At 37.5% G+C, this 22,268-nt stretch overlaps 1 protein-coding gene across 1 annotated transcript in view; it reads left to right on the top strand.

Annotated features, from left to right (window-relative positions):
- Positions 1-22,268, top strand: part of pgs1 (phosphatidylglycerophosphate synthase 1) — a 37,204-nt gene that overhangs the window by 6,541 nt on the left and 8,395 nt on the right. Inside the window, exons 2-8 of the mRNA XM_015381803.1 lie at positions 2,818-3,028; positions 6,487-6,564; positions 7,852-7,951; positions 8,195-8,384; positions 15,299-15,477; positions 19,741-19,937; positions 20,067-20,358. Coding sequence (XP_015237289.1) covers positions 2,942-3,028; positions 6,487-6,564; positions 7,852-7,951; positions 8,195-8,384; positions 15,299-15,477; positions 19,741-19,937; positions 20,067-20,358 — 1,123 coding nt within the window. The 5' untranslated portion in view covers positions 2,818-2,941. The remainder of the gene's footprint in view (positions 1-2,817; positions 3,029-6,486; positions 6,565-7,851; positions 7,952-8,194; positions 8,385-15,298; positions 15,478-19,740; positions 19,938-20,066; positions 20,359-22,268) is intronic.

The raw sequence follows: 22,268 nt of genomic DNA, 5'->3' as shown, positions 1-22,268 counted from the left end.
CTCTGATGCTTTTGCATGACAAACCAAGCAGTAGACGAGAGCATCTGCTTTTTGAACAGTAGAAAAGTGAGCAAGAATCCAGCTTTGCTGATTTCTTATCTCAAAGAGTTGTTTGTTCAGCTTAACGATGCACCGGTTTCTAGTATTTGAGTTGACCTAATTTTCCCTTGATCTGCTCGAGGAATTAATAATAGGCAGGTCAAATATGAAAAATAAAATACATTTAAAAAAATGATAGGTTAGGGTGACGTTTCTCAAACTTCTAAGGCTGAGCCCCAATATAATAATTTCCCTGGCTGCTCTTATCGCGCCTCCTTGTGCTTCATTTCCTACCATTCTTTTTTTCTTCCACTTTCTATTAATATCCTAGTATAAAAAATACTCTGAAAACTCAGAACTTTCTGCTGGACAGTCATATTCCTAAGCAGGCCTTCATTAAAATTTTTTTTTGACATTATATATGAGCATTAATCCTTAAAATTACCAGGAACAAAATTCTTCCTCCCAACTAATAGAGTATAAAAGTTATATTAACTAAAGGAAGTAATAGAAGGATTTTCCCCTCTTTTTTTTTTTTTAAGAGTCATTCGAGGAATCGTTTCAGCCAATGCCTGATTACTACAGATATAAATAAAGACGGCCTTTCCAGTTTGCCGAAGCGATAAAAGAAAAACTGTTTAACAAAGGGAGGGTGAAATACATACTTTGATGATGTCAGACCACATGAGATTAAGCCGCTCAGGCTTTACAGAGTTTTTTTTTTTTTTTACTCGCATGCTTCTTATCTGCAGAAATGTGGCTCAGCAACATAACAGAGTAAACGGCTCCTTTAAAGGTTAAATTTACCACCTAAAGCGTAACCTTATTGTTACCGGAGGCCATGAGTCTGAATGCAAACTGCTGTCATTACAACTGAAACAAATGAACAGTGTTTATGTTCAGTGTGTATATTTCCTCCTGTACTGGGAATAAAATCTGTCTTTACTATCCAATCGTCCTGCTGGTGATAGTAGAGGTCAAAGTCTGCTTGTTTGTCTAACTCATAACACTGCCTTATCTTTTACAACTTACTGAAAGCGGGCTCAAAATCAGCTGCGTACAATGACACTGCCCATACTACGGGCAGGGTGTTCCCTCATTTAATGACTCATCCACTGCTGTAAAAACCAAGGTAATTCACGCAAACTAGGCTGATATAAATTTAGGTTTTAAAGTTTTTATAATTCAAATCACAGCAAAAAGGAGCCTGGTTCCGGTTATCCGCTTCCACGAACTGTGTGTTTTCTGTTACTGTTTCTGTACCTGGGTTCCCACATCTGTGATAAAACAAAGAACAGATTAAGTTTTAAGTTTTCAACCAGAATGTTCCACAGATGCAGCATTTTGAACAAGGATCGTATCCTTTCCACGTCAAAAGTATCGTTACCCAAACACTGTATCAGGATACAATACTAATTTGACATCAATCAATCAATCTTTATTGTCAACTACAATTTATATTGCAATCGAAATGGTATCGATACTAAAAAAAAAACCAAAAAAACCTTGTTTACATATTATTATATTTTCGTTATTTGGCCCATTTTGTGATTCTGTTGATAAACCATATTCCATGCTGAGATTGAAAAATAATTATATTATACTAATTATTTATTTTTTTCCCAATTATTGAATATTTTCCTGTATATTAATATTGAGTTTCAAATATTATTATTGTGACAACACAGATCTTTTTTTAAGTTTCTTCTGTGTTTCTTGTTTTAGTCAATCTTGCAGTTTCTTAGATAGAATTCAGTGTCAGACAAAGAAATCTGACCAAAAATAAAGTTGTTTTCAAAGCCTTAGTGATTTGTTTCCAAATTTCAAAGGAATTTCAATCTCACTCTTATAAGAAACCAGCCTTTTAGTCCAATTTAAATCTGTACTTTGAATCGGCGACTCTAGAACCTCCATAGAAAATGGTTTTCTAGTGTGGATTGGATACATTTAAATCCAATATAATATCGCTTTATGTCATGAATTGATAACCAGATATTCCCTTTCAGAATATTCTGCTAGAGAGCAGATTTAGTGGTGCAATCATCAGTGGTTCCATTGAACATGACTGTGGTTTCAGACTCAGTTCTTTATTTTGACACATATTTATAGTAAGTTTTGTCTTGTTCTCCAGGAGTTTCAACAAATTTGTTAACGGGCCTCTATGCTATGGAGGACCAATCCTACCATAAATACAAATAAATTAACAAATGACTCCTGAATACATTCCATTTGCAAAATAATAGCTTGAAATTTAAATTGGCGAGCTATTAAATGAAACAAACTGATAAAAATTAAGAGATATATTTAAAAATGGATAAATTACTTGCATATGAATATGTATTTTTTATTTTTGCTTTCTTTTTTTATCTCTGAACTTATATTCTTTATTTAGACAATGAATATTCAGTCATATGTTTTTTATTCATTTATTACAAGTACATTTGTTGCTATAATGTCAAATCTATTATAACCCTGCTATTATTATGCAAATGGATATATATTACTAAGTCATTTATTTATTTCTTTATTTTTAATTATGGCAGAATTGATCTTCTGTGAATGAAAACTTACCTAAACAAGGCTACCTGTATAAAAACAAAACAAATATTTATCAATAATAATAATTTAAGATCTTACGTTGAAACAGAGAAAATGTTTTTCCTTCAGCCATAACTGCACAGAGGTTGAAACAAAGCAAACTATGAAAACTTTAAATAGGTTGAAAGCTTAAAGAGGAGAGGGAAACATTGATTGTGCTTCTGTTTGTGCTTTCTGCAGGTCAGCTGTGCTGCTGCTGGCTCCGCTGCTTGCTCAAGCCGAGCCAGCTCCACGCCATGTTTCCAGGCCCACCGGATCAGCCGGAGCTCAGGGCTCTGATGGCCTTTGCACACACTTCCATTGGATGGCGGAGCAAGTACCTGCTTTTCGTGTGCCGGGGGCCCACATCAAGATCCTGACGTCACCAGACCAGTTTTACCAGGCAATGAAGGTTTGGCTCAACTGTTCACAAGCTGCTGTTTTATAAATAGCTGGGGCTGGGTATTTTCGCCAAAGTCCTGAATCGATTTGATTTTGATTCATACAGTTCAAAATTGATTAATTTCGATTCGATTTGTTTTTACAATAATGAAAGGGGTTCAACTGTTTTCCAAAATACACTATTTTTTCCTGTCATATTAAACACAAAGTGCAAACTTTTAAATCAGACAGTTTAAACCTGAGATATGAACAAAACTGTCTCAAAAGTGCAAAGTTGTTTGTGAAAAGTGAAAAAGTGAAGTCTCACTCGAGCAAGCAGATGTGACACAGCAGACATGCATGAGCTGCATTATCTTCACTGCACAAACCATATTTGCAGCGTTGTCTGTAACAACTACAGGGTGTTTGCTGGTCAGCCTCCATTTGTTAATGTCTTCAGTCAACCTATTGGCTATATTTGCAGCTGTCTGGCTTGAAGTCATCTTGAGTGCATCTTTCCTTCTCATTTAAATGTGAACGTCACGAATCTTAAAACTAATCTACATCAATTTTGCAAAAATGTAAAGGAATCGATTCAAAATCGATTAAATTGATTTTTTTACCCAGCCCTAGAACACACAGAAGGTTTCACATCTCTGGAAACTGCTGGACCTGATGGTCATGCTTGTGTATATTAATAGTTACGTTTGCAAAAATAAAAAGGAGCAAACTGCGTAGCTTTGCAGCGTTTATTTTTATAGCTTCACATCTTTTATCTCTTTTATCTGGATAATCTTATTTCAAAGGATGTGATGCACTGATGTTATTACTTAACTTTGCATTATGCAGAAGTTTACATTTTTAGCTGCAAAATCCTCTGGTAAAAGCTATGAAAGACTACGAAACATCCTGGTAAGAAAAAAAAAGTATGTTACCAACCACTTGTACCAGTAATTCATGAGTGTAATTTACAGTCCAGCCACTCCCAGGTACCAGTTAGGAATATGTGGGTTTCAGCTGAACGTCGCATAGTCGTCATGTTTTTATTTCCCTTTGGCACGACAGACAAATTGCTCTTTTGTAACAACGTCACCAGCTTGTTTGTTGTCGGTTAGCCGGAACAATTTCTGTGGTTAAAAACTGGTTTTGAAGCAGCAGAGCATGTTATTTGATGAATTTAGTAATTTAAGGTTATTTATCTTAAAGATTGTCTCCCAAATCCTTACTTATAAGAGGATATTTACACCTGACATTATCAAATGCTAGGGGCGTACATGACTATAATAATGATTCATTTAGACATCTAGTTTGTTTGATGTTGTCTTAACATGTCAGTCTTTGTTTTGAGCTCTGTTTTTCTTTGTGCTATTTCCAGTCTTTTTGTTATAATCAGAGCTTTTCCATGCTTATTTTTAGAGCTTCATTTGGGAAAACGGCAACCTGTGAGAGCTGAAGGCTAAAGCAAGAGCTTCTAATACATTACAGATGTTTTAATGCTGGATTATAAAGTAATTAATGATAAACTCTGTTGAGCCAAGTAGGAAATACATTTTAAAATAGACAACTTATTAATATCATTAATGTGAATGGCCTAAGGAACCTGTTGCTTCGTCTTGCCAATATTAATCATTGTATATTTTCTATCTCTGCTTCTGTCTCCTTGAACCCCAGTCTGCCTCGGCAGATATCCGCTCACACTGAGCCTGGTTCTGCTGGAGGTTTCTTCCTGTTAAAAGGGAGTTTTTCCTCCCCACTGTCGCTACGAGGGACAGTGAGGGATTGCCTTCGAGTCAATGAGTCGATGCAATCAACTGGTTTTCCTTTGATAGAAAACTTCTGAATAATTTGACTGTATGATGTGGTTCAATTGTAAAGTGCCCTGAGATGACATGTATTATGAATTGGCGCTATATGAATAAACTGAATTGAATCGAAATGATCAGAAAATAGGGTAAACATGCGAAAATTTAAAATGATTAAGAGCATGATTCTTTTACTTGCTTTGGCTTAAAGCATGTTAATTTACGCCATCTTTATAAAGCACTAAATTTTAACCCTTTTTTAATTTAACTGTATCCACTCAAACAACCATTTACTGCCGTTATAACTTTGTTAGCTTTAGCATGTGTGCAAACAATAAGAAAAGAGCACCATTTTGAAAATGCTTCTTATTTTGTGATTTAAATCCTTACAATACATTCGTACATCAATCAACAAAAAAATGACCTAACCTCCCACACAATAATCCCAATAATTTAATGTGTTTCAGCATAACGCTAAAGTGGTGCTAGCATGGCGAAACCAGCATCGCTACATTAAATGTAGCGCGCCAACACTAGCGTTTTTTTTATCCTAGCTCCGCGCTGTATAGATAGAATGCCAATAATGTCCGATTTAAAATGCTATTGTTAAGATAAGCAAGGTTTAAATACCTTTGAAATGTAATTTGGTTTTAATGCTTTTTATTTAGTATTTGTTAGCTAGTTTAGTTTTTTGAAAATGCTTCATTTCACTTGAGTTTTTTTGCGTTATAAGAAAGGCATAAACAAAAACTAAGCACATTCTCTCTTGAAATTTGTAAGTCTTAATTAGTTTTGTAAACTCTTATTACAGTTTCGTTTATTGCACGGCCTTTTTTATTTTTTTACTCCAATAAATGAAAACATTTTTTTATATCTAGTTTTCATTGCTTCATCAGTTTTAGGTAATGACCTTGGAGATTAGTATTAAATATAGTATTAGATGCTCTAAAATCTCACTTCACAGTGTATTGGTCATAATGCTTAAACCAGAAAGGGATTCTTTATTTTCACTACACAAAATCTAATCTTCCTAACTGTGCTTTTTTTTTTTTTTTATAGCTCTAATGATTATGTGGATAATAAACCCCGATATTAATTGTCCCTGTCTTGGAAGGTCCATATTGGATTAAGATAAAAATAAAGTTGTAGCTTATTTTATCCTCCTCGAAACCATGGGACTGTGATTTCATAATAAATCTCTTTTTTTTTTCCACTTTTTTTTTAAATATAAGTTTTCCTTTCACTAATCTTTTACCAGAAAGGCTTGCTTGCAGCCCTCTGTAAACTCCCGTCTTAGTAATGACCTGTTGTGGCCTATATTTCTGAAGGAGGTTCCCAGGAGGGGAATCTCCTACTAAGAGAGTGTTGGTCGGCCAACTGTCTAGTCAGCAGTCTCTGTAATCGTCAATAATGAACTGAAATAAAAAAATAAAGATGAATTTATGTCACAGATTATTCTTTACATTTTAATTTCTAAAATGGATAAACTTTCCTACTTAAATCGGTTACTTTTTCAGAATCTATGAAAAATATACTGCATGTTTTTAATGTTTCTAGTTTTATTCTATAAACCAATTTTAATTGAATCTGTTTATAACACTGTTAAAAAGTCCTCTGAATAAGGTTTTATGTTTTCCTCTGACTCAAATTTGAACATTAAATGATTTGCGTTTCTTTTCCCCCTAAGGCCCGCATCAGAACCGCACAAAGACGGGTGGTGATGGCTTCCTTGTATCTGGGAACAGGGCAGTTGGAGCAGGAACTGGTGAGGATGAATTTTGTTTCTTAAACGTGCCTTTTTAGTTCAGGGGCAGGTGAGAACAAAGCCATACCAGCACGGGAGCGAGCCAAATGACTGGTCAGAGATGCCAGAAAATATGAGTCAGACTTCTCCTCCAAGAATACCACAATGTTTTCTTCAGAATGAGAAGAGTGTAGCCTAGGCCAGAACTACAAGGAATGACCCCAAAATGCAAGGGTTTATGGGTATGTGAGAGCAGCAGTAACATGTGAGAGCGTGCTGTTTTTCATGCTTGGAAAGTCTAACATAACAACATGAAACCAAAGCAAACCACAGTCTGGACCGGTGCTCCTATTCAGCTGTTTTTCATGTCTCTTTTTTTAATTTAAATGACTAGTAATGTAGAGGAAGGCAGAGGCCAAAATGCTCAATCACACTTAAAATCACTGAGATCAGCTGCTTAACTCTGTAACTCCACAGGATGATGGATGACTAGAAATATGAGTCAAAAAGCTGCAGAGAAGCTGGTCCATTTTGCCTTTAAAGTCTGAGTTTGCTTTAAAATGGATGAAAGAAATTAAATTAAATCCAGTTTGAAGGTTCAAACCCCCTCTGTGGTCAGGACTGAGGAATGCAAACTGCAGGTGTTGTTTTAGAATAAGTAGAGTACAAACGCTCCAGACGGTCACACCTAAACTGTGTATTTACTTTAGTGGTGGGGCCAGAAAAGAAAAGTAATCCAGTAATTGAAAGAAAGACATGCTTATCTTGTACAGCAAATGTACAGTTTGTTTAACAAGCTTAACATGATGGTAATTTGTTTTATATTTACAAAAGGATGCATTTGGCCCAGCAGGGAGAGGAACGGAAAAAAGCAGCATTTTCTTTGTTTTGAAATAAATAGTAGTTTTGTGAGTTAGAACTAATAATTTTATTGAGTACATAAATGGATTTCTGAGTTGTTTTGATATATTTTAATGTCTTTTGCTTCAAACTGAAAAATAAAGAGTTAAAATATTTTAAAACATACAACTGAATCATTTTGATCTTGATGAAAGTTTGAGGGAAAATCAAAATTCAATTTCAAATGGATACTGGTAACAATTTTACTTGAAGTAAAAGAGCATTTTTAAAATAGACAGAATGCAGCAGAAATGTTTTGTCACCTCTCCAGGTGATTATTGACTCCTTAACTGGGTGCAATGTCTTTGCTACTGATTTAATTTCTAATATAAAGTTAATTTATTCAGGCTTGACTTTGCTACTTAGTTTTGTTATTGAATAATGAATTCCATATCTGTCTCCCTTTAGGTTGACTGCATGGAGGAAGCTCTCCAACATTCAAAGGAAAACAGTCACTCTCCTGGCCTCAAAGTGTCTGTACTACTGGACTACACACGTGGATCAAGAGGTCGGTCACCATTATGCCAGGTTTAGGCTGTGTAATACCCCTGGTCTGGCACACTCTGAAAGTTTGACGTAAATTGTGAGCGATTTAGTAGAAAACAGTGCAGACAAATTTTACATTGTACTCAAAATCCCTCACTTCACATCTTCATGGTCATAGAATAGTCTTTGCATAACGTATGAATGCCTTTCTGCTGTTTTCCTGCACACATTTGTCCTCAAAAATCTATTCTGCTTTCTCTTCCAGGTCAGATTAACTCCAGGACCATGTTGCTGCCTCTGCTGCAGCGCTTCTCCTCTCAGATGCGAGTGTCTTTGTACCACACGCCAGACCTGAGAGGCCTGCTACGACTTCTGGTGCCGCAGCGCTTCAACGAGACCATTGGAGTCCAGCACATCAAAGTCTACTTGTTTGACGACAGCATTATCATCAGCGGGTTTGTAGGCTTTAATTTGATATCATTGGAAAGGTGAACACAGGACTTAAAAAATCCAGCCAAGACAAAGGCTACGTTCACACTGCGGACCTTGATGCTCAATTCTGAATTTTTTTTTTTTTTACGTTGCCGTTCACATTTCCAAATATATGCGACTTGTGTGTGTGATCTCCTGTGTGAACTGCAGTCATACAACGCAAGTGTCCCACATGCGCAGTAGTAGTCAGCGTGTTCTTGTGTTTACGGAAGTAAACATGGATGGTAGTGCTGGAGCGCATCTAGCCCAAATGATCTTTCCCAAACATAAAAACACAATCTTTTCAAGATGGTTAAACATAAATACAGCCCTCCGCATCATCGTCCGCCATGGTTGTTGTATTTCTTCCCGCTTCTGCCTAACAAGACACAGAGTTGTGACCTTTGTTGAATGTTAATGACATTCAGGTTGGATGAATGTCACCTGGCTGTTCAGACAAAGGTCTTGTTTGAAAAGATCAGATTCGTATCGTATTTAGGACCACATAGCCAAGTGGCCTGTGTCGCATTGGAAAAAATCAGATCTGTGTTGTTCAGACAGTCATGAGAAGATCAGATGCAGGTCGCATATGGGCCAAAAAATTGGATTTAGGTCACTTCAGGCTGCTTTGTGAACGTAAAAAGTAGAGAAAACACTCATCCCTGTTTTTATATTGGAGCAGTGAATGAAAACAGCTAGGCTTCGTTTTACTAATGGGTGCAGATGTAAACGATGAAACGAACAGTAAAAACATGCGTGGAGCAAACTCAAAAAGAACACAAGCATAAAAAATGTTGCAAACATAAAGGAAACGTGCAGCAAAAGGTCAAACAAGCTTCAAACACGAATAATGCAAACTACAAAACATACAAACACAAAAAAAACCAATGCAAGCGTAAATTGCTGAAAACATGATGTGCTACAACCACTAAGAAGAGAAGCAAAAAAAAAACTACAAACAACAAAACAAATCTAAACAAAAAAAATGCTGCATCCGCAAAAAGACAAAAAACAGCAGCAAACTCACTCCATAAAACAGAAGTGCTCCAGACCTCTAGAGGGAGTTGAAATAAGACTAACTAGATTTTATTGTGAATAACTGTGATCTTATTCTGTAATACTGTAAGATGAAGTGTTTCACAATTTAATTAAAGATAACAAGCCCCTCATTTCTTCCTGAATTTCTGCATTAAAGACTTAGACTTTAGACTTAGACAGATTTGTCATTTTGTTTACACAAGTGTAAAACAAAAAGAAATTTGGTTTGAAACAACTCTCTGGACAGTTTCATCAAGTGCAGCCTTGAAAAAGCTGGACCTTCCGTGTGCTTGGAGGTTCTGATCCAATATAGTTTGTTCTTTTTTGACTCCCTCTAGTGGTCCGGAGCACTTGCATTTTGTGGTTCGAGTTTGCTGCTGTTTTTACCATTTGCATAATTTTCTTGCAGCAGCATTTTCGGTTTGCATTTGTTTTGTTGATTGTAGCTTTTTGCTTCTATTTTTAGTAATTGCAGCATATTTTTTTGTTTGCGGTGTTCTTTTTTTTTTTTGTATTTGTTTTTGTACCTGTGCACGTTGAAGTTTGCATCACACATGTTGTTGCAGCTCGTTTCATAATTTACTGCACTGTTCACCTGTCCTCTGTATTACAAGGAGGTAGCAACTTTATCAAAAATATGGTTAGTTTCTCAAAACATCAGCTCTAGAAATGGACTTCAAGCTAATGTTACACATGGTGATTGAAAGAAGGTTACAAACTTTTCTTCATACATTGAGGAAAAAAAACCAAAGCAGAAATGTTCGGTCAGCTTTGCGAGTATTAAGTCCTCCTTTCTTTGCTGCTGTTTTTATTTGTAATATGCTGAATAAAAGCTGATTTGTTTCGGCTGCACATTGCTATTGGTTTAGTTCCTTGTTTAATAATAACTTATCATTTTTGTTGATTTTGTGTTGCAAACAAAACTTTGTCCCTAAAACCCTTCAGCGGTCAAAAGTTACCCACTTTTCTTGCGTAAAAGTTCTGTGGGGACATTAGTAGTGCTCACGCTGTCCTTTAGATGTGGCCACAAATATATTTAAATATTCCTGTCAGATGTTTTTCTTTCAATGATTATCTTCTATTAAAAGCAAGGTTACAATTGCTGTCTTCCCACATATGTGGTCGTTTCTCCCTATTTTTTATAGGCAACGCTTGAAAGGTACTTTAGTTTCAGAAAACTGGGTTCTAAAATTGTGCATCTGCTTCAGAGAAACTATAGAAAGCATGTTGTCATTTATATATGTTATATACTTTCATATATATTTAGATTAGTTTTTATATGAGCCTACAGCTCCGGATAATTTCCTCCTCTTAAGCGTGCGTGTGTATTCAAAGCACTGAGCAGCTGCTGCCATTGCTTGGAAATGTCAGCGACATCTGCAGAAAAAATGGAAATCATGGGTGTGCTCCAAAAGCAGGGGACCGCAGTGGTATGTTGGTTTCGCTCCATTACACTTCAAAACATGCAAACTCATACATCATGTTAGAGAAGAAGGATTTTCATGCAATACTTTCTAAAGAACACGCTGCAACTGCCTTGAAACCTCTAATTAACGTCTTGCAGAATAGCTTCCCGGTGTAATGGGTTAGTCTTGGCTGCGTTAGAATTCATTCACACCCTCCTATCTCGCAACTCCTGTCTTCTCTCACACATCTGAAACTTGCTACTTCCATCGTATGGAAATATTATTCTTATCAGGCTTGGAAATCTAAAAATGAGTCTCTTGTGTGTCAACAAAGTGAATATTTAACCACTTTGGTGATCAAACTGAAAATTTGGACTCCTTTCGCCCTTGAGTTTACAGCTGCAGGTTAAAAGGGTTAATCAACCTTTTTTAGCTACAGATATTAAATGATTAATTTATTTTTTGTTGTTAACAGTCCAACATGCCATATTTAAATCTGTTTATCTTGAGCCATTAAGCTATTTGAAATTTAAATAATCAACTTTATTACAGCTGAAAACTGAAAAATGGGCAGACATTTTATTTTTCCGATTCTTCGTGTGTGAAAAATAAAACGATTTTTATCTATTTTCCTTCCTCCATTTCCTAAATATTACAGGAATGTGCAGCAATATTTTGGATAAATAATAAATATTTGTAAGAAATGGCTGTTCATCATTAAAAAAACTTATATTTCAAATCTGTCTGCAGGTTCATTTATCTTAGCAATAGATGTGTAAATAACCTTTCTTGGCTTCCTACAGCTAGTCTTAATATCTACACCCTGAACTAAAATTCATAAAAATTTAAAAAATGATGTTTGAGTTTAAAGCTAGGTTAAGTAATTATTTTATCGAAATTGCATAAAACAGTAATGCATCCTTAATGCATGTAGCATTGGAATATCTGGTGCCAGACTGAGAGGAGGATTTTGTGTCACATGCTGCCAGCCTCATGTTTAAGCAGAGAAACTAAGCTTCGTTTTCAGAGGTGGTGCTCCAAAGGAATCTTTGATTTTAACTAGATGTTCCATCAGACATACAGCAGATTTATTTTTTTATTTTTTGTCAATTGTAGACAAAAAATAAACAAGTTGTTTTTTTTTTTTGCTAAAAACTGCAACTTAGTTGTTCTTTTTAAAAATCAAGATGTCAAGAAGCTCAGTGTTCCAGTGGGTAGCACTGCTGCCTTGCAGCAAGAAGGTTCCGGGTTCGATTCCCAGCCCGGGGTCTTTCTGCATGGAGTTTGCATGTTCTCCCTGAGCATGCATGGGTTCTCTCCGGGTACTCCGGCTTCCACTCACAGTCCAAAGACATGACTGATAGGTTAACTGGCTTCTCTAAATTCTCCTTAGGTGTGTGTGTGAATGGTTGTTTGTTCTGTTGTCTCTTTGTTGCCCTGTGACGAACTGGCGTACCCCACCTCTCGCCCAATGACAGCTGGAGATAGGCACCAGCATTCCTTGTGACCCCAGCAGGGATAAGCGTGACAGAAAATGGATAGATGTCGAGAAGTAGTTGTTTTTTTATGTTAAAGGTTTAAACAGATTTATCTCCAATCAGGGGTTAATAGTTACAGAAGCACTTGAGGCGTTTACGTCTTTTATTTTATCACAATCATTTTTCACTGAGATGACCTCATAATGCAGGCCGCTTTAAACAATGTGTTAATGTTTCCATCAGGCTCATCATGCCAAACATTTGAGACATGTAGGCTAGACTGGTTTTTACTTACTGCTAAATGGCCATAATGAGCATTTGAAGCTTACATGAGGCTTTGAGAGAAGAAACATATTGTGATCTGTTTCCTGAAGATTTTTGAAGCTTCAGCAAAGCCCCATCTCTCCATTACTAGACTCTTCTATGTCCTGTTGATATGAATGTAGGCCATGATTGTTGTTAGAAATTCTTCTAGTCCAATTTTCTTTTTATTGAATCTAATCCAACATCTTCCATGACGTTTCTTTTTTTTATTTCTTTACATTTTCTTATATTTAGTGAAATATTTAGTGATAGTAGGAAAATCCCACCACATGTGGTCATTGAATTCGACAAAATTTGCACTTAAGAATCCTTGAATTTAGTGGTAACCAAGGTGTGGAAACTTTCCTGCTTTGCAAATTTTCATCAGTTAATGGTTAGACATTTCCACCTGAGGCCTGTGATCCCTTATTTGGAAATGTTTGGTTTTTCATAACTATCTGCAGTCCGTTTGAGGTCAAACAAGCCTAGATGTTGAATTTGTGTTTAATTTGCAGCGCTTTCTGTCATTATCTGTTTATTTTTAGGGGAAAATGGGAATCTTTAAAAAAATTAAACGGGTAACACTTTCCTTTTTACACACGTGTTTCCACTGAAAACTTCTCTGTGTTCTTCTGAAAAACGACACAAACCCAAACAAAGTAATAGAAGGGAGAATTACAATAAAAACTTAAAAACTGAGACTTAAAATATTGACACACTTTATTTATTTTGCAACTTCCTACTTTACAGTCACTGATGTAAAGAAGTCGTTCACATAAAAATTTGTTTCCTCTACGGAGAAACCTAAGGCGTCAGCAACTATTTGACCTACATCTTTATTTTCAAAATGTTTTATTAAATTTAAGTTTGGAATAAAACCAAAGCAGTAAAAAAATTTTAAATGAAGCCAGATAAAAGAATGTTTTTTATTTTCACAGCTCATTAAATGACTCATTAACAAAGGTGACCCTCAATCATTTTACAGCTAATGACCCATGTACAGTAAGCACATCTTGATGTCTTATCTAGCTCTATGATGTTTAGACAGTGAAGAATGCTGCACTGCTGGGAAAGGTGATCTCTTTGGTTCCTTTTGTGTCATTCAGCTTTAGGAATGCGAGTAATGAATTTCATTGTCAGAGATGTGAAAATGAAATGTCACCTTTGATTACTAGATGTTAAATTTAGTAATACTACAGTAAGGAAAGAATGAACTAGTCAGGCTTGTTTGGAATGAATGATGGGAAACCTCTCTGTTCAAAGACTCCGCCTGCAGGCCTTAACCAAAATAAGCCGTCATGTGTGACAACAACCCGTGACAAAGGAGATAAACAGGCACTAATAATACAAATTGAAGCATGGCGGAGGGAGACTCATGATTTGGGCTCGGTGTGCTGCAGGATAACAACTTGGTTGATCATCGGGACACTTATTTGAAACCCATTATTATATCTACAAAAGAATGAGATGATGTTTGCATAAAATCTACCGAAAGCAAACCTAAATCATGATTTAATAGCTTCCATCTAGGGTTATCACAAAACTAAGGTTTCAAACTATTTCATACTTTGATTAAAATATTTAATACTTTATACTGTTTTTGATACCATGGGAAAAAAATATGACAAATAATGGCATAGCCGAGTTTTGATAACATTATTTCCAAACAAAAACATGGATGCTGTTTAAGTGTGCAAATAAATAACAAATACCCCAAACATAACACAATTAAAATTATATGTTATGGTTATTTGAGGCAGTGGTTCCCAATCTTTTTGGACTTGTGTTCCCCTGTTGGCATTTTGTCTTACCATGGGTACCAATCTCAGTCAAAAGTATTGATGATTGTCCAAAAGTGGAAAATAACTGATTATAGAGTGTATTTTACTTAATCTTTTAATTTGAGCATTTAATTCTTATCATTTTATTATTTTAATCTAAAAAAAAACGAAACAACATACACATGTTGGAAGTTTGAATTACCGGTAATTGAATTGAAATAAATACAAGGTAAAATCATATTATAAACCTGTATTTATAAAACTGGAGCTTCCTTATAATCACATTTAAATTTGATGAATTGGGAAATAATTTCCGAAATAAAATTATAGTCAGACTGACTAATTAGTTTTACTTTGTTTTCATCAAGACACCTGAGCTGCTTTGATGAGCTCTGATAGCTCAATGAGAAGAACAGCTGATCCCAGGCTGTTCTCTGCATCCACTCTGTTCCTCTGCTTGGTTCACATGTGTGTCAAAGCTGAAGGTGAACTCAAACATATAAGAAAAAAACTTACTCTTTGGTTGTTAAAAAGTGGTTAAAATTTTCAATTGGTTCATCAGAAAACATGCATCAATACTTTTCAGAGTATTGATATTTTTTGACAAACTTATTTCTATATAAAAACTCGAGCCAGAATTCTCCTAACCTGAAATTTTTTAAATCTTTTTTATTACATTATTACATTACAAAATCCAGATCGGTCCTTTGTGTTGGTAGAAATGTAAAAAGCCTCTTTCAGCCCTCTGACTGACAGTCTGCAGCAACAGGTGGGGGAAGGACAGTGCATCATCACTGCTAGCTCGTTTTGCGTCTAGCGGTATTGGTAGTTTTGGAACAGGTTTCTTAAACCCGTGTCCACTTAATATTGTTCCCCTGACTCTGTTTTTCAGGGCCAACCTGAGCGACTCGTACTTCACCAACAGGCAGGACCGCTACGTGCTCCTGGAGAGATGCGGCGAGCTCGCAGACTTCTTCTCTGAGCTGGTGGAGGCTGTGGGGGATGTCTCCCTGCAGCTGCAGCCGGACGACTCGGTCACCATGCTGGAGGGCATGGTGCACCCATACAAAGGTAGAAACCGGACACGCTTTGTTTTGACAACTCGTGACACTTTGGGCTCGCCGTCAGGCGCAGGCTGTTGACGGGTCCGGCTAATGGAGCTTGAAAGCTTAGACAGGCAAAGAGATGCTGGTCAGTGAGAAGGACAGAGAGAGCTCTTGCGGTTTGCTAGCCACGCAGCCGGATGTGAAACTGTCAGATTTCTGTTCACACACGCAATCTCATCTTGCTATATATGATGACTTCCACTGCTTTTCAGTCATTTTCATTCTAAAGCTGATGAACACCCTAAACCTAACCATTACCAGAGCACACGTCACTCTAACCTCGATTCCCACCTATGTGTTAGCCGAGAAGAAAGTGAGGCCCAGCAAAGGTCCTCACTTTAGACCAAACTGTCCTCTATTTGAAAGTGAAATCATAAAAGAAAATGGTCCTCACTCTGATGCTAACACAGGAGCACCCACACACTCTGTAACACGAGCGCAGCCTCCCAGGATGTTAGTTTAAAGGATGAATGACATCATGTCTGCAGGATTAAGCTGCAGAAACGGACACCGGGAATAGAGATGTGATGTCACAGTGTTGCTGGAAGAAGATATGGACTGTAGTGGGAACTGATATTTACGCGCATACATGCAGGAGCTGGTGATATTCCATTCAGAGCTATTTGTACTGCATGAGTTGGAGGCTTTGTAACAAATTAGAAATAATGATGCATAACAGCAGCAGACAGAGTGGAGACAGCAGATTACTCATCCCAAGCAAATTGCCAAACACGCCTTTGCACTCACCTTTTTGAGAAGCATGCAGCACGATAAGCTGACTCACCAGCGGCCTCGCTTCTCTTTTACGTAGTTTTCATGCAAGATCTTTAATCATAAACTCAATTCTTTGTGTAAACGTTTGTTTTTGCTTTTATGAATTTAGCAGAAATGCAGTTTTTACAAATAAAACCTCTAATATGGATTGATATTGTCCCTGTTATTTAATGCTCAAACCCTAACCCTTTTTCCCCACTCACATGTGTTTTATCCATTATTTTTCTTTTCTTTTTGTTTTTATTGTTTTCCACCACAGCCAAATTTGACACACCGTGGTGTGTCAAATATGGCTGCTGCGTAGGTATGCATGTTTAATCGAGAAGGATGCTCAAGTTCACCACTTTGGTTGCAATTTTTAAATGAGCTCCAGTGGTGGAAAACAATAAAAACAAAAAGAAAAGAAAAATAACGGATAAAACACATGTGAGTGGGAAAAAGAGTTAGGGTTATTAGCCTTTTAAGTCCAGAACTGGGCTCTGGGTGCTACAGAACACCCCGTTTGTGAGTTGAGAGGCAAGAAGGTACACTACCGTTCTAAAGAAATGTCCTTATTTTTTAAGGAAAAGCACTGTACTTTTCAATGAAGATAACTTTAAACTAGTCTTAACTTTAAAGTAATACACTCTATACATTGCTAATGTGGTATATGACTATTCTAGCTGCAAATATCTGTTTTTTGGTGCAATATCTACATAGGTGTATAGAGGCCCATTTCCAGCAACTATCACTCCAGTGTTCTAATGGTACAATGTGTTTGCTCATTGGCTCAGAAGGCTTATTGATGATTAGAAAACCCTTGTGCAATCATGTTCACACATCTGAAAACAGTTTAGCTCATTACAGAAGCTACAAAACTGACCTTCCTTTGAGCAGATTGAGTTTCTGGAGCATCACATTTGTGAGGTCAAATAAACGCTCAAAATGGCCAGAAAAGAGAATTTTCATCTGAAACTCGACAGTTTATTCTTGTTCTTAGAAATGGCTATTCGATGCGAGAAATTGCTAAGAAATTGAAGATTTCCTACAACGGTGTGTACTACTCCCTTCAGAGGACAGCACAAACAGGCTCTAACCAGAGTAGAAAAAGAAGGAGGCCGCGTTGCACAACTGAGCAAGAAGATAAGTACATTAGAGTCTCTAGTTTGAGAAACAGACGCCTCACAGGTCCTCAACTGGCATCTTCATTAAATAGTACCCGCAAAACACCAGTGTCAACATCTACAGTGAAGAGGCAGCTGCGGGATTCTGGTCTTCAGGGCAGAGTGGCAAAGAAAAAGTCATATCTGAGACTGGCCAATAAAAGAAAGAGATTAAGATGGGCAAAAGAACACAGACATTGGACAGAGGAAGACTGGAAAAAAGTGTTGTGGACGGATGAGTCCAAGTTTGAGATGTTTGGATCACAAAGAAGAACGTTTGTGAGACGCANAACAAATGAAAAGATGCTGGAAGAATGCCGGATGCCATCTTTTAAGCATGGTGGAGGTAATGTGATGGTCTGGGGTTGGGTTGGTGCTGGTAAGGTGGGAGATTTGTACAGGGTGAAAGGGATTCTGAATAAGGAAGGCTAACACTCCATTTTGCAACGCCATGCCATACCCAGTGGACATTGCTTGATTGGAGCCAATTTCATCCTACAACAGGACAATGACCCTAAACACACCTCCAAATTGTGCAAGAACTATTTAGAGCAGAAGCAGGCAGCTGGTATTCTATCAGTAATGAAGTGGCCAGCGCAGTCACCAGATCTGAACCCCATTGAGCTGTTGTGGGAGCAGCTTGACCTTTTGGTACACAAGAAGTGCCCGTCCAACCAATCCAACTTGTGGGAGCTGCTTCGGGAAGCATGGGGTGCAATTTCTCCAGATTACCTCAACAAATTAACAGCTAGAATGCCAAAGGTCTGCAATGCTGTAATTGCTGCAAATGGAGGATTCTTTGACGAAAGGAAAGTTTGATGTAAAAAAAAAAAAATCTTATTTTAAATACAAATCATTATTTCTAAACTTGTCAATGTCTTGACTCTATTTTCTATTTATTTCACAATGTATGGTGGTGAATAAGTGACTTTTCAGGAAAACACAAAATTGTTAAATAAAAAATAAAAACTCTCAATTTAGGAGATTTAGTGTCAGGTTTTTTTCCCCAACATTTAGTGACTTAAATATAGATTTAATGCCGTATGTAAAAGATGGGAGTTTAGCTTATTAACTTAACTTTTGTCCTGTTACAACCACACACCTTAATATGTTTCATTGGAATTTTCTACCATAGAGCAGCATAAAGCATCACATGATGAAGAAGAGTTCTAAAAGGTGAACCTGAGGAGTTTTTTCCTATCAGAATATCTAGATATTGTACTTCTACTTGAAGTTCTGGTTAAATCTGGACTTTGAGTAGGCCATTCCAGTGTATGATGTTTTTGGATAAACCATCCCGTTGTAGCTCTGGCTGCATGTTTAATCTCGGCATTCCTGCTGGAAGGTGATTCTTCAGCTCCAGTCTTTGTTTTTTTTTGAGCATCTAACAGATTTCTACCAGTTTCACTTGTACCCCTGTGGAATAAAAAGTAGATGTTTCTTGTCGAGAACCATCGATCCAGTTTTGTCCAATCCAATACCTGGGCTTAACGTATCGGCTGATATCCGATACCAATCCGATCCGAGTGAGTGAAGGATTTAGCCTTGAAATAAACATTGAAAAAGGACAACAAATGAACACATATACACACAAATTTATATTATTTATTACAAATAAACAGCAAAAAGAAAGAAATAAGACTTCCATAGAAGTGCACTGGATTGGATCTCCGATTTCAGATCACCGAAATCTCATCCAGGTATTGGATTGATCCATCTCTAGTTTTTAGTGATAGGTGTGTCTTGCAGCCTGTATTTTTTTTTTTTTTTTTTGTCTGGTTGGCCAAAGAGTTAAATTTTGTTCTAATTTAATTGGAGAACCTTCTTACACCTATCTATCCTATGGTTGTGCTTACCCTTGAATCAAGTTCTTCTACCTGAACTGTGGATCTCTGCTGCCCCCCTAAAGTTACCAAGGTCCTCTTGGCTGGTTAAAGTAAGCAGTTCACTGCTCGACTCTTTTGCTTTCAACTTCCCCTGAACTGTGTTTCTTGGTCTTGATGATATTATTTTTGTATCTCTACGATAAAAACGGCTGTTACTCAACAGGACTAAATGCCGAAAGCTGTTGTCAAAGGAGGCCTTTCTAATTTCTAAACGTTTTCATGTAATTCGCTTCTTTTCTTGACACATTTTACCCTGAACTTGACGTCTCTGCTGTGTGTTCAGCTTTAAAGTGTCAGATTTATTTTGAAGCAGGATTACCACGTTATGACCAGAACAGTGTGACACAGAGGTCGATCTGACCCATCCTCCCTTTTCATCTCAGCCCCCCTGTAGGCTGACTTAATCTGTGTCTCCATGGTGACCAGGAAATCGGCAGGATTTCGCAGCAGCAGCGAGGAAGCGAATCATGGAGGTGGTGAGCTCGGCCCAGGTGAGACAGCAGCTGCTGCGGCACCGCTCCAAGGAGGAGGGAGGCATGAGCGAGTGTGAGGAGGACACCTGGGTGTTCCCTCTGGTGCAGATGAAGCCTCTGGGTATCCGGCTGGATGAGCAGGTCACACAGGTGAGCCTCCTCTGGCCACTTTTTATATTTGAACAGCAAGCTCTCCTTGAGAATTTGGTGGGAAAAGCTGAAGGGAACCGTGTTTGGAGGCCGTCTGTCATCACCTTCTGCTTCTCCTGGCCGTTCCAGCGCCTGCTGACAGACGCCGGGCCAGACTCCACTGTGTATCTAACATCGGGTTACTTCAACCTGACCCGGGCTTACATGCGGCTGGTGCTGGGGACCGGAGCCAGGTACCGCATCCTGACCGCCTCCCCTGAGGTCAACGGGTTCTTTGGGGCCAAAGGCGTCGCCGGAGCGATCCCTGCAGCTTACATCCACATTGCCAGGCAGTTTTACAACCAGGTGTGCCAGCTGGGCCAGCAGGACAGGGTGCGTCTGCACGAGTACCACAGGCCGCAGTGGACCTTCCACGCTAAAGGTGGGTGACAGTGGATCTGAGCTCATTCAGATTGGAACAGAAGTGTGTTGTTACTCTGTACAGTAGCAGCCATTCAAACTGGCCCTTTCTAGTGAAAAGCCAGCTGAACGGCAGCCCACTTCCCTGCAACCCCCCGCAAAATCCCCTCCAACGTCCAGCCACTGGAGTGACATCCTCCTTCTCCTGGGCGTGCATATTTTTTCACTCTGACTCCACCCTTTCACTGAATTACAGGGTCTGACCAGGAGATAACACTTCTCTTTAGAGCTTAATGTCCACAAATCATGAAAGAAAGAATATTTTAGTACAAAGATTGATGTTTAAAAAGGAATTGCAGGGTACCAGCAGAGGGCCCTTCAAATTTTGAATGGCTACTCTTGTATTTAGAAGCAAATCTAACCGTCTTTCCTGCATCTTTGCATCATGATGATGCCACCGCCATGTTTCACTGTGGAGATGTGGTGCTCAGCAATGCCGTCTTCCTGCAATTATAATATTTAGCATTTAGAAACGTATTCTAGATGCCTGCTGCTCATCCAGACTGCCAGACTCGCTCTACAGGGGATTAACCTTATTAATTTAGCTGTTTTCAGCTATTGTTGTCTTATCAAAGCAAGATAATAGTAATACTGTTGTTATTATAGCCTGAGTTACTGATAATACCCTTTTATTCTTAACTAAAGCAGGTTTTTCATGTAAATTTAGAACCCAGAGATAATCTTAGAACCACTGTACTGATATCAAGCCATAAAACAGGGGAAATAGACGTGTTTAGCCAGTTTGTTTTTAGAAGAAGCCCTTTGTTAGAAAGCATTTCCTTTAACTACAAAAAAGTAGTTGCCTCACCAAACGAAAGCATTCATTTTAAAAAAATGACGTCGTTTTTTTCAGTTTTGCTTCTTTCGTTAGTTGTATGAGTCTTAAGATATAATATGAATTGTATATATAAATGTATTTATGTAAACATGTCATCATTGAAACTATATTTAGTTACATCCTAAATCTGTAGGTGGTGAATTCTAGTGGGAATTTTTCACCTGAAATTAAACCGTTCCTGCAAAAACAATCCCTAGAAATCTTGTAAAATCATTTTTTGGTTGTTTGGGGAATTGAAATCAAAACTTTCTTGTTTATTTATCTTCCACCGTCTGCCCTGATTAACATCATCAGACATGGAAATAACAAAATCTCTGTAAAATATGGGATTATTAATCTGTCTTTTTTAGTTTCTGTTTAAAAGTAGTTTCAAAGTATTTACTCAGAGCTGCAAACAATTTTGAGAAAGTTTTATTTTTCTTTAGTTGCTTAATAAAGAAGGCATAAATTAATGAGTGATTTAATAAACTTATTTTGTATAGCTCCTAAATTTCATGTCAATATTTTTTTCAGTATTATTACCTTTTCTCTGCAGTGCTAAAAGGGCTGATTTTACACAGTCAGTTCTTCAAAATGCGAAAAAAACCAAAAAATTTAAGTGTTGGAAAATGTATGGCAGAGGATCTGTGATCCTGTGGGCTGTTTATCCGGAACATGATCAACTCTTGGAAATTAAAGGCTGATAGATCCTGTTTGGAAACTTTAATGGTTATCATCGGGTCTATTTGCAGGAAAATAATCCCAAACATGTGGATGGTTCACCATCGGTTCACCAGATTAAATCTAAGGAAGATGCTTTGGGTTATTCCTAGTAGGATTACTGCAATTGAAGTGTCAGGTTATTCTATTGTAATAAGAATTTTTTTTAAGCTTTTCCAGCTGATTTTCTCTGTTAGCAGCGTTTTCTCTTTTCTCTTGGCTTCTTTTCCAGTCTTTCCCCAGAGAATTTACAGAATAACAAAGGTTGTTTTTGCTTTGATTCAGTTAATCAGGACCTCCATCTTTGCTCTCTGCTTTTATTTTTCCTCAGCAGG

The sequence above is a fragment of the Cyprinodon variegatus genome, unplaced genomic scaffold (genome assembly GCF_000732505.1).
Source record: "Cyprinodon variegatus isolate N-32 unplaced genomic scaffold, C_variegatus-1.0 Scaffold12, whole genome shotgun sequence".
NCBI lineage: Eukaryota > Metazoa > Chordata > Actinopteri > Cyprinodontiformes > Cyprinodontidae > Cyprinodon > Cyprinodon variegatus.
This window is presented reverse-complemented; position numbering and strand designations above follow the sequence as displayed.